General features: G+C 37.9%; 2 protein-coding genes across 2 annotated transcripts; both read right to left on the reverse strand.

Annotated features, from left to right (window-relative positions):
* Positions 1–909: 909 nt before the first annotated feature.
* Positions 910–2700, reverse strand: LOC114274125 (GDP-L-galactose phosphorylase 1). Its single transcript, XM_082904608.1, has 5 exons — positions 2563–2700; positions 2422–2481; positions 1826–2071; positions 1552–1737; positions 910–1212 (listed from the first exon to the last, which is right to left on the reverse strand). Exons 1-5 carry the CDS (start codon positions 2698–2700, stop codon positions 925–927), a joined length of 918 nt encoding a protein of 305 aa, XP_082760734.1. The 3' UTR covers positions 910–924.
* Positions 2701–7069: 4369 nt separating this feature from the next.
* On the reverse strand, positions 7070–8988 carry LOC145806793 (uncharacterized). The gene is made up of 3 exons (XM_082904609.1): positions 8206–8988; positions 7680–8043; positions 7070–7626 (listed from the first exon to the last, which is right to left on the reverse strand). Exons 1-3 carry the CDS (start codon positions 8986–8988, stop codon positions 7070–7072), a joined length of 1704 nt encoding a protein of 567 aa, XP_082760735.1.
* Positions 8989–11035: the final 2047 nt, after the last annotated feature.

Below are 11035 nucleotides of genomic sequence, written 5' to 3' on the forward strand. Positions count from 1 at the left end.
CTCCAAATACAAGAAGACTCTACAAATATACATTATGACATAGACTGAATGTATACGAATGGTATGTTAAACTTTGCAAAGCCAATCTTGAATAGCAAGTCTCAGTGCATGGTTGGGAGTGAGATGCAAGTGATCCAGTCTCAAATTGGTCATCGGGGAAGTTTCTCGGCCATTTTCCAACCATCCACGCAGAGCATCTCCTTCGTAGGTGAATCCATCGGCTGCCACCTGAGGATCGTGCATTATCTCCTAAAAGCAAAACCACCAATAATCCGAGTCAGGTACGGTTCTGCAAACGATTTTCACAAAAATTCACTAGATTAAATAAATCATCTTGCTCGAGAAAAACCACATGAATGAAATAAAATTCTGTTCTCTGTCCAAATAGGACCTACAAGGCTATTCCAATTTAGCTACTTCAATCACTTCTGAAGCTTAGTTTGTAGTTCACTTAGGGCATACACCAACTTGAAGATTCTTCATGAGCATTACTGAGGCTAATCAATCCTGCTCACAAGCACAACGCTCCCACTTGAATGAAAAAAAGAAAAACCTTGTAGTGTTCTCTAGAAAGCTAAAAAGCATCACAACACAACAGTTAATGCTACATAGCACCTATTACAATTGATGAGCCTTGGCAAGTATATGAGAAAGCACCCTTTGGCTCGGTATACCGCCGGAAACTTGGGCAACGGAGGGTCTCTCCTGGCATTAGTCTACAAATCCCGAAATCACATAGCTTGCAGTTGAGATTGGAATCAAGAAGGATGTTTTCCGGCTTTAGGTCACCGTGTACAATCTTTTCAGGTTTGAACGAGTGCAAGAACAAAAGGGCACTTGAAATTTCAGCAATGATTCGTACTCGAACTTTTTAGACAGAATATTTCAAAACCAGACAATGCAATAGTTATCTAAAGTGTACGGTTATGTCACAGAACCTACAGTGCTAAAGGAGAAAGGATAGATAACAAAAGGATAGATCCGTTTCCCAGACTCAGAGATTAGCAGATTGTAAGGTACGTTGTTATCTTGAAGGCAAATGCAGGAATCCGAGACAGCATTGGACAAATCTTCCAGAGTATTCCCACCCTCAAAAACAAGACCTCTGACTGGATAATTTAACAGCTCAGAGATTTTCACCCCACCATTCAAAGTAGTTATCTCCCTAATCGGAGCTTTCTCAATTGGAAAGGGCACAGCCAAGTAATAAGCCTGTAGCCATAAAAATCATAGAACTTTCTTTCCTTTACCAACAGAAAAACTAACTAATTATCTATACTATCTATGCTATTATATAAAGTGCACGTGTCAGTTGGTGTGAATGCTTCCTCACACTTTTTTCGTTTTCCAGAAATGCCCACAACTGCCAATGAGTTTGAACACTGCCATGTGAAGAATCAAACTGACTGAAATATTTCGATTTCCACAAACATGAACGGTTTTACAGACCTTTGCACAACATTGCGTGTGCACCTGCTGCTAGTAAGAGATATGATGACAGAATTGTTATAATCAATTTGAGGGATACGAAAAAGGGGATATTATATGAACCTGGAAATGAAGGTGGTTGATTGTAGCAAATGCACCCAAGCTGTTGTAACCCAATCTGAAGTACGGGTTTCCAGCTTCTGCTGCCATGTAAAGAGCAAGCAAGAAACTCACTCTGTCGATCCTCTGAGGCAGGCATTCAAGAATCCAAGGGATCAAAAGTACATGACCATACTCAATAGGACTAACCTGTTGACGCATAATTAAAATAAACCAGCTTAGCTAAAACTTCTTCTATACACAATCTTAACATGAAGAGCAAGTAAAGCAGGCATACATTGATGGCCACGACACTTGGAGAATTCTCAACATCGATGGGTGCATTTGGGAAGAACTGGGTTTCATTGTCTTCATCACTTGCTTCAAACTGGAAAAGCACCTCTTCCTGTCCAACTTTAGTGAAGTTGAATTTGTTCCCATCAAAGGGCTGCAGGACCTTATCAACACGAAACTCAGTTGGCCTCTTCTTAAGGTGTCTGCCCTCATTCAGCTGTGCAATGAATCCATACTCTCCCGGGATTACCTGAAAAATCATCATCTATTCTATTATATAAAACACAACTCAGAAAAGTTTTGAAGGATTGTTACACTTTCTTTCTTTTTTTTTCTTTCTTTCTTTTCAAAAATGTCCATGTTGTTAACTAATCCAGTAAATAACTGTCAATACTTTTCAAATTCAACCCATATTTCCCATTCATCAAATCACCAAAAAAATTAGATCTAAAATTGAAAGCCCATTGCGTATGCACGCATAGCTAGTAATCATACAAGTCCAGATGAACCATATTGAGCAAAGTACTCAACTAAGCAGAATTTAGACTGAAAAATTTAGCTATAAACTATCAAAATGAAGAGAAAGAAAATGGCAAAGACCTTGGTTTCGCAAGCGGTGACATCATAGCGAAAGAGCCCTCTCTGCATACGATCCTCCCACTACCATCAAATGGTAACGATATCAGCTGATTATGATGATTGGTAAATACAAAATTTGAAGCTAAAACTTTCACAATTTACCTCCCCAAGAAGAAGAGAATCAAAGAAAGCAATGGAAGGCTCTATGTAATCGAGAGCAATTAGACCCTTTTCACCGACAATCTTGTTCACCCTCTTGAAAGCATACAAAGGTAGCTTTGCTCCTAATTGCATGAACATTATGACCAATTTACCTGAATTTGCACTTTCTTAACTGCCTCTGTAAGCAACTGACACCCCACAATATCCTGCACAAGCCAGAGAAAGTTCTCACCAGCGATTTTATTTTTCTAGGAATAACAATTACATCAGTCAACATTTCAACATTTGAGTATAAGGAATAGTGTAATCAGGTTATGCCTAAGTAGCGAAGCAAAGTTGATAACTAAATCTATGCAACGACTCACCCGGAGTCTGAAAAATAACTTGTGTAGCTGTGTAGCTCTCTCATTATCAACTTGGGGAATTATAGATTTGAGCAATTCAGCAAATTGCACTCTAACTTGACACTCAAGTTGGCTACCTTTTGTGCATTTAGTATTCAACTTCTCTAGTACTGAATGTTGGTGTTGGTTGCCAAGAAACTGCTTTTCCATATCTGGGATGTTGGAAGGGTTTTCTTGAGAAACCTGGATCTCTTTAGTTTGAAGGAACTGGACAGAATACTGCTCACAACTTCACAAGATAACATGCAAATACTAGCTTATAATTTTGTAAGAATATCTGTAGTTATGAAGACTACAGATAACAACTTCACAAGATAACATGCAAACACTAGCTCATATTAGATATAGCAGAAGCCAAGTTCAAACACAGCTTTAAAAACCACAAAAATGTGAGTTGTCTACTAGAGATCATAAAGACCACCACAAGATTCATACTTGACTGATGAAAAGCCAACATTCAACCCCTATCAAAGTTGGCCGACACATTCAAAACTTGGTAAATAAGAAAGCATTGTATATAGATGATTCACTAATCAAAAAGTGAGAAACCCATATCTTCATCTTCACTCTCCTCTTTCTCTTCCTTCTTCTCCTCAGCTGGAGGTGCTTCTGCAGCTGGGGCTCCACCTCCACCTGCAGGAGTTGCAGCAAAAGCGACACCTCCACCTCCACCAATAATCACCTGCAGTCGAATCAGTTTAGCAAAATATCGGATGGCTTTACAGATCATGAAAAGGGGCCACAGAACAATGAAACAGAAATTAGTATCAAAAGGCACCACATGGACTTGGAATACCCATTGTAGCTTTCTGGTGGCTTTTGAGTTTAGTTGGTCAGCCAAGTTCCTTAACAAAATGCCTCCACTTCAAACAAATATTATCTTTCGTTTTACTGAAACTCTACGCTGTAATATATAGAATAACCTTACATAGTACTTTTACCTTGTTAGTTCTTATTCTTCTTCTTATTCTTCTTCTCTTTCTTTGAAAGGTGAACCTATATTTAATAAGAGCAAGTATTGTAATTAATAAGATATGTTATTTGTCAAAAAAACTTTGATTAAATGATTGCTCACCTCTTGGGATGAAAATGCATGAGATTGTTGTTGATGTGACATTGGCCGAACAGTGGGATGACTACTAAGTGAATCCACAACCTATCATTCAATAAGAGACTTAAGTTGTATATTAGCTCTAGGCAATTTAAAGTAATAACTAGTAAAAATAATTAAAATACCTGCTGCCTATGTAATGAGTTTGATGGTGCAACAACTGGGTCAACGAGCACGCCTGCAGCTTGCAATTGAGATTCCAAAAACTGAATTCGTGACTGAAAATCTGTGCGTATAGCCTGAATTTGTTTCTCCATTACTTCATTCATCTTCGACTCAAACTGCATTTGATACCGTTGAAGTTGCTCTTGAACTTGTTCCTGAACTTGAGTTTGGAAGAGACGATTCTGCTCTTGTGACCGCCTATATCCACCTCCAAAAACATCAGTGGGTGACGGTCCCAATCCAAACGTCCGAACACGGCCAGGTCGCTCTGGGCCCATAACTTGTGCGAAGATTTGCTCCTGTAATGCTGCAGGGTCAGTAGAAGATCCCTCAATGTGCTCTGCTAACTCATTCATTTGAGTCTGCAAGTTTGAATTCAATAATGAGCCTCCAATATAAATATAAATCATATTAAAAGTCCAAAGATAAAGTAGTATCACATACCATAACCTTATTAACTGAATCACTATTTGATGTCCCATCTTTCATGTATGCGGCCATCCACACCTGTGACCGACTAGCAGGAACCCCATTGTTCTTTTTTGTCTCCTATAAATGAAAGACGACCAAAATCTTAAGATAAATAAGAAAATTAAATAATTAAGCAATTAAATATGTGAACAAGTTAAGTAAATAAAATAAACAACTAAGCAAATAACATATGTTTTTGTAGAACTGGTATAAATTCATTATGGTGCAAATTGTTGACACCTTTTTAGCACATATAGACAGATATAGTTGACAAAGAATGAAAATGATGAATGGAGAGAATAATTATACCTCCAGTCGAACTACTAAGAAAGGCTTTCGGCCTGTTCTATGATGTAATGTCTTCTTCTTCCGGATTTTTCTATTCTTCTTGCTTGATTTCTGTCAAATATGAAATTTATTTAAGATGTTATAAACAATTATCATATATAAACATTTTTTCACATAAATAAAATTTTACCGATGCACTCTGAGTGAACCAATAGTAGACCAAAGCCCGCCACTGATCCTCATGTACTCTATCTGGTCGATGAGCCAACCTTTCTGCATCATTTTTGAAGGGTTTGTATCCCATTGTTTTCACTCGACTTTTCCAATCTCTCAATTTCTTTCCAAATGAAGCCATTATTGTTCTCTTCATGGATTCATCTGTATCCGTATGAGCCTGCATTACAATTACAGACACTTGTAATATGCAATGTCAACTACACTTGTAATATGCATTTCATATGGAATACAATTGTAACTTATTTCATATTAAATATCCATATATACCTTTATCTCCCTCCATATGTTATCTTTGTTTTGTTTTGGAACATAATGCCAAGTCGTAAAAGTGAGTGGTGCAAGACTCCCATCTCGTGCCAATACGCCCAAATGTGAAGCAAGGGATGTGTGTCCTTCAACTACTTGATGCAACTCATTTGGAACAACTTTTAAAATGCCATCTTCACTAGTACCCCATTGACCATGCACATAAGTGGGACCCCTTGTCTGCTTTTGTGTGGCTTGACTTGAGCTAGGACCTACAAAACAATAGCAGTAAGCTTCATATCAGTTTCTTTATGCTTTTAATTTCAACAAATTTCAACATATCATACCATGGGGTGTTAAAATTTTGCTATCCTTGCTTCTATACCACACATTATGCTTTTAATTATCCAAACTCAATTTTTTTTAAAATAACCATGCATGATGTATAATAGATAGGACTACAAATCTAACTCAAAAACACCATAAGAAAATATCAAGCAAAGTTGATACATACCAGCTGAAACAGAGCCATGTGATGTACTACCGCTACGTGATGTGGTAGGAAGACTGCCTGGTGGATGCCATGATGCCGGTGGATTGGGTATGACTTTCATCTTGAGTGTGGTCTGAGTCTCATCTGAACTAGAACTACTAGAGCTTGATTGCTCACTTTCACTAGAAGAATGGTCGAAGCTAGAACTCATAGATAATATCTATAAAAAAACTACAAACATAAGAGACAAAGGTTGGATCTATCTTCTTGGTGTAGATGAGTTTCATTTACTTCGGTGAATACACAATTAAACTACTTGTAAAATGCACGATAATTATAGTTGGTATAAATACATTCACAATGAGACAAAGGTTGCATCTATCTTACTCTCGATATGGGACAACCGCAGCAATGTTAAATAACATATACCGATGAGCCTGTACCCATGTTGTGTTATCAAGAACAAACCCTTTTCCTTTTCCTAAAGCCCGCCCCATTAATATCTCAGGATTGTCACTAACATCACAATTCCTTAACGGTCGATGCAATTTCGACTCAACATCATGCAAGTACCTTGAGCAAAATGTCATACATTCTTCGACCAAGTATCCCTGTGCAATTGAACCTTCAGGATGACTTCGATTACGCATGTATGATTTAAGCATCATAAGGTACCTATAAACAAAAAGATGCATACATGACTTCCAAGTATAAACAATCAAATATATACAAAATGGACATTGGAGTAGAATTACACACCTTTCTATAAAGTACATCCATCGATATTGCACTGGACCGGCAATCTTCGCTTCCTCTGCTAGGTGAATGGGTAAGTGCTCCATTATATCGAAAAATGATGGAGGAAAAATTCTCTCAAGATGGCAAAGTGTAAGAGCGATTTGGGACTGAAGACGATTTAGACCATCCACCTCTAGGGTTTTGAAACACAACTACCTGAAGAAATTGCTTAACTCAATTAATGGTTCAACCACTTTCTTCGGTAACAAATTTCTCACTGCTATTGGAAGTATTTGTTGCATGAGTATATGGTTATCATGACTTTTTAGTCCAGATATGCTACGCTGTTTGAGGTTAACCCGACGAGAAATATTGGATGCGTAGAAGTGTGCAGAATAGACTTTTCTCTCTATTGTTCATGGCAAAACATGTAGGAGGCAAATAATACTTGTTCCCAACCCTTTTCTGAGGATGTAGTGCCTTCCGAATTCCCATATCTTGCAAATCTCGACGAGTATTTAAATTGTCCTTCCCTTTCCCATCAACATTTAATATCGTCCACAATACATTATCACACACGTTCTTTTCAATGTGCATCACATCAAGATTGTGGCGAATCAAATTATGCTCCCAATATGATAGCTCAAAGAAAATACTCTTCTTCTTCCAATTATGACCCGAGTCCTCGTTTTCCTCCTTTTCTTTCCCCTTTCTATTTTGTTTGCTAGATTGTTGACGCTTAGAATTCAATTTGAACTTATGGCCTAGTTGTTGTAGCACATTAGCCCCTGATAACCGAGTTGGACATGGTTCGAATTCATGAGTCCCATCAAAAGACGCACTAGCTTTCCGAAATTTGTGACCCCATTCAACCAGCGACGATGCCCCATGTAACATAATTTCCTTCCGTTCTTCAAATATCGAGAACGAGTATGTGTGTTACAACAAGGACAAGCTAAAGCGCCTTTCGTGCTCCATCCAAACAAAATTGCATAGGCAGGAAAATCATTTATAGTCCACAATAACACAGCATGCATTCGGAACATCTGATTAGTTTCCGCATCATACGTGTCAACACCGTTTTCCCACAGTTCTTTCAATTCATCCACTACAAGGCGTAAGTAGACGTCAATATTATTTCCAGGTGAAGAAGGACCATCGATGAGCAATGTCATCACCATATGAGGCTGCTTCATGCACAACCATGGTGGCAAATTGTATGGCATTATAATAACTGGCCAACTGCTATGAGAGACATTCATTGCCTTGAATGGATTGAATCCATCCACTGCTAAACCCAGTCTGACATTGCGCGGCTCACTCGCAAACTTGGGATACAAATTATCAAAAAAATTTCAAACTGGAGAGCCAGCGGGATGTCTCATTTTGCCGTCATCAATTCGGCCCTCTGCATGCCATCTCATTAAAGAAGATGTTTTGGATGACATAAACAATCTTTGAAGCCTTGGAATCAATGGAAAGTATCTAACAATCTTATGTGGAATTCTTTGTTGCTTCTTCTTAACATCATTCTCCTCCCCCTCAAACTGTTTGTATCTAGGCATATGACACACTATGCAATCATCCATACCAGCTGTTTCCTTCCAATATAGTGAACAATCCCTTGGGCATGCATGTACCTTATGATAATCGAGGCCCAAGTCCCTAAGAAGTTTCCTAGTTGCATAAAATGACTTTGGCAAAGTTTCACCCTTTGGGAACGAATCCTTCAAAAGCTCAAGCAACATCGTGAAAGACTTGTCACTCCATCCACTAAGGCACTTGATGTGCAATAACCGAACAATAAATGAGAGCGTTGAAAACTTCTGACACTCAGGATACAACTCTCTTTCGGCCTCTTTGAATAAATTGAAGAATTTTTCGGTTTTCTCATCTGGACCTTGTTTAATATCAGAACTTGCTGCCTCGTGAATAAAGCTTGGTGGAGGAAGTCCAAATCCTTCGTATAGCATTTCATAAGTTTCATCACCATCATTCGAATCAGTTTGCCCGACATTCACATTGTGTGGCACAGGCGATGACAAATTCTCCCCATGAAAAATCCAACTGGTGTAACTTGGAAGAAACCCGTTGATCATTAAATGTTCCCCTAACAGGCCTTTCTCCACCAATTTGACATTACGACACCGTTTACATGGGCATGTGACTTCATTCAACAGCGGCTTATTTTCGCATGCAAATTTAATAAATTCCTTAACCCCTTGTATGTATTCCAGGTGCAACCTATGTTGATTTATCCAACTTTTATCCATCTGATTCTCTCTTACACTACAAATGCCACTGCCAAATCAACAAAGTTCAAAATTACCGTTCCATTTTAATTAATCTTAACCTCAATTAAGTACCTTATAATGCATGCAATATGACATCATTCACCTCTAACTGGTCTCTAATATGTTGGTTCATCCTACTTTCCCATTCAGGAATGCACAGTCTATATTGTAAAAAGCAGCTCATACCGCTCTGCTCATCTCTAACGAAATTTAGGCAGCATCTCCCCATGGTTCTCCAAATACACGACATAGACTAGGTGTACTGTTACACCTTGTCTAGTATGCACTCGGAGAACACAAGGAGTTGCTACACGAAATCTCTACGAGATGGACTATGAGTAGTAGAACTACTAATTACAATACAGACTTGTGCTCCTGAACTGTCCAACTGGACAATCCAAGAAGAGCTTCATTAAAGATGACTAGGTATCTCTAATGAAGATTCTTGGACGGGTCTAAGGCTATTTATGCATGCATGCACCATTAATGATTGCATCCCGGTGGTGCAATCTAAATTAGTACTATCAAGCATACTAGAAGCATATCTAGTATGAAACATATTAATGAAGAAACCAAAAGTTTCTACAATGCTCTTGATAGATTATGATAGATTCAAGAAATACATTGCTCTCTCAAATCAATCAATAATGGAATAATTTTGGCAAGAACTCATGGATGTGGGAAGTTCAAACCCACTACCCAAACCAATAAGTGTACCAAAGCTTGAATTCTTCTAATCACAATCATAGTTATCCACGTTAATAACTATGAAGAAAACTTGTTTGAATTGAAGACCAAACTTCACCATATAATACTACAAATCAAGACAAAGTTACATGCAAGACAATTCTTTTACTTGTTGGTTGATCCATACAGATAAAGGTAAAACCCTTTTGATTTGAGACAGAGAAAGAGAGAGAGAGAGAGTGCAGTTTCACTAAAATGAAAGATCATTGATTTGAGAGTGCAGTTTCACTAAAATGAAAGATCATTGATTGGCTGCCACTACACCACTTAATTAGACAGAACAAAACAGCTTCTAGCCCTTGTACTACTCACTTCCATCATCCATATTTCATCATAAAATAATAAATTCTTTTACTTGTTGGTTGATCCATACAGATAAAGGTAAAACCCTTTTTCAACCAACCAACCAACCAACCAACCCTTCTTCCAGTACTTACTAACCAGATACCAACCAGTAGAATCACCTATCAAATTCGTCTTACGATAGAGAAGAAAAGAAAACTTCGGCAATCATGAAAAGACATCTAAAAGGGTTAAAGTAGACATACTATTGAAGGTATTTCATTTGGGCCTACCCTCCTAGGAAAGAACATCAAAAACCATATCATTTAAAAGGGCCAGTGTTGTCACATTTCGATTTCTTTTACATCAGTGTACTCTAATACAAGCCATTCATGAAAAACATTAGTTACAGCATGCACAATAGGATAATTTTTCAAAAAGCTTTGGAACAGGAGAAAAAATAACAAGGAGAAACATGGAATTGAAAGTAAAAACAGAGAATTAAATGAGGAATGAAAAGCAACATGACAATGATTCAAGTAGTGGACATGTGTGTATTTTGGGAGATAATAAAGATATATATATATATATATATATATATATGCACGCGCACGTGTGTGTATTTTGGGAGATAATAAAGACTTTTAACATTTTCCCTTCATTTTTTTTTATCATTAAACCCAGAAGACTTTGAGGCGCATCAGTTCTATTAGCCACTGCTCTCATAACAGACACAGACTCGGCGGTGGAATCCCTTTCGCAACAGCCAAACATAGCAGTATCATTATTAAAGTCTAGTTAATCTCTGGACGTAAATCTGACCATGTATTTTAAACTAAGTGTGTGTACTATTAGAGCAGTGTTTGATCGTTGTGGTTGGTCTCTCACAGGCAAAACATCAAACACCTCGTGGCCATGGCAGTAAAGCGAACATAACATCACTTTTCTTCACCCCCATGGCCAGTTTGCTTCTCATTTGTAATTAAGGATCAAGATG

Source organism: Camellia sinensis, chromosome 14 (genome assembly GCF_055761805.1).
Source record: "Camellia sinensis isolate YWXY chromosome 14, ASM5576180v1, whole genome shotgun sequence".
NCBI lineage: Eukaryota > Viridiplantae > Streptophyta > Magnoliopsida > Ericales > Theaceae > Camellia > Camellia sinensis.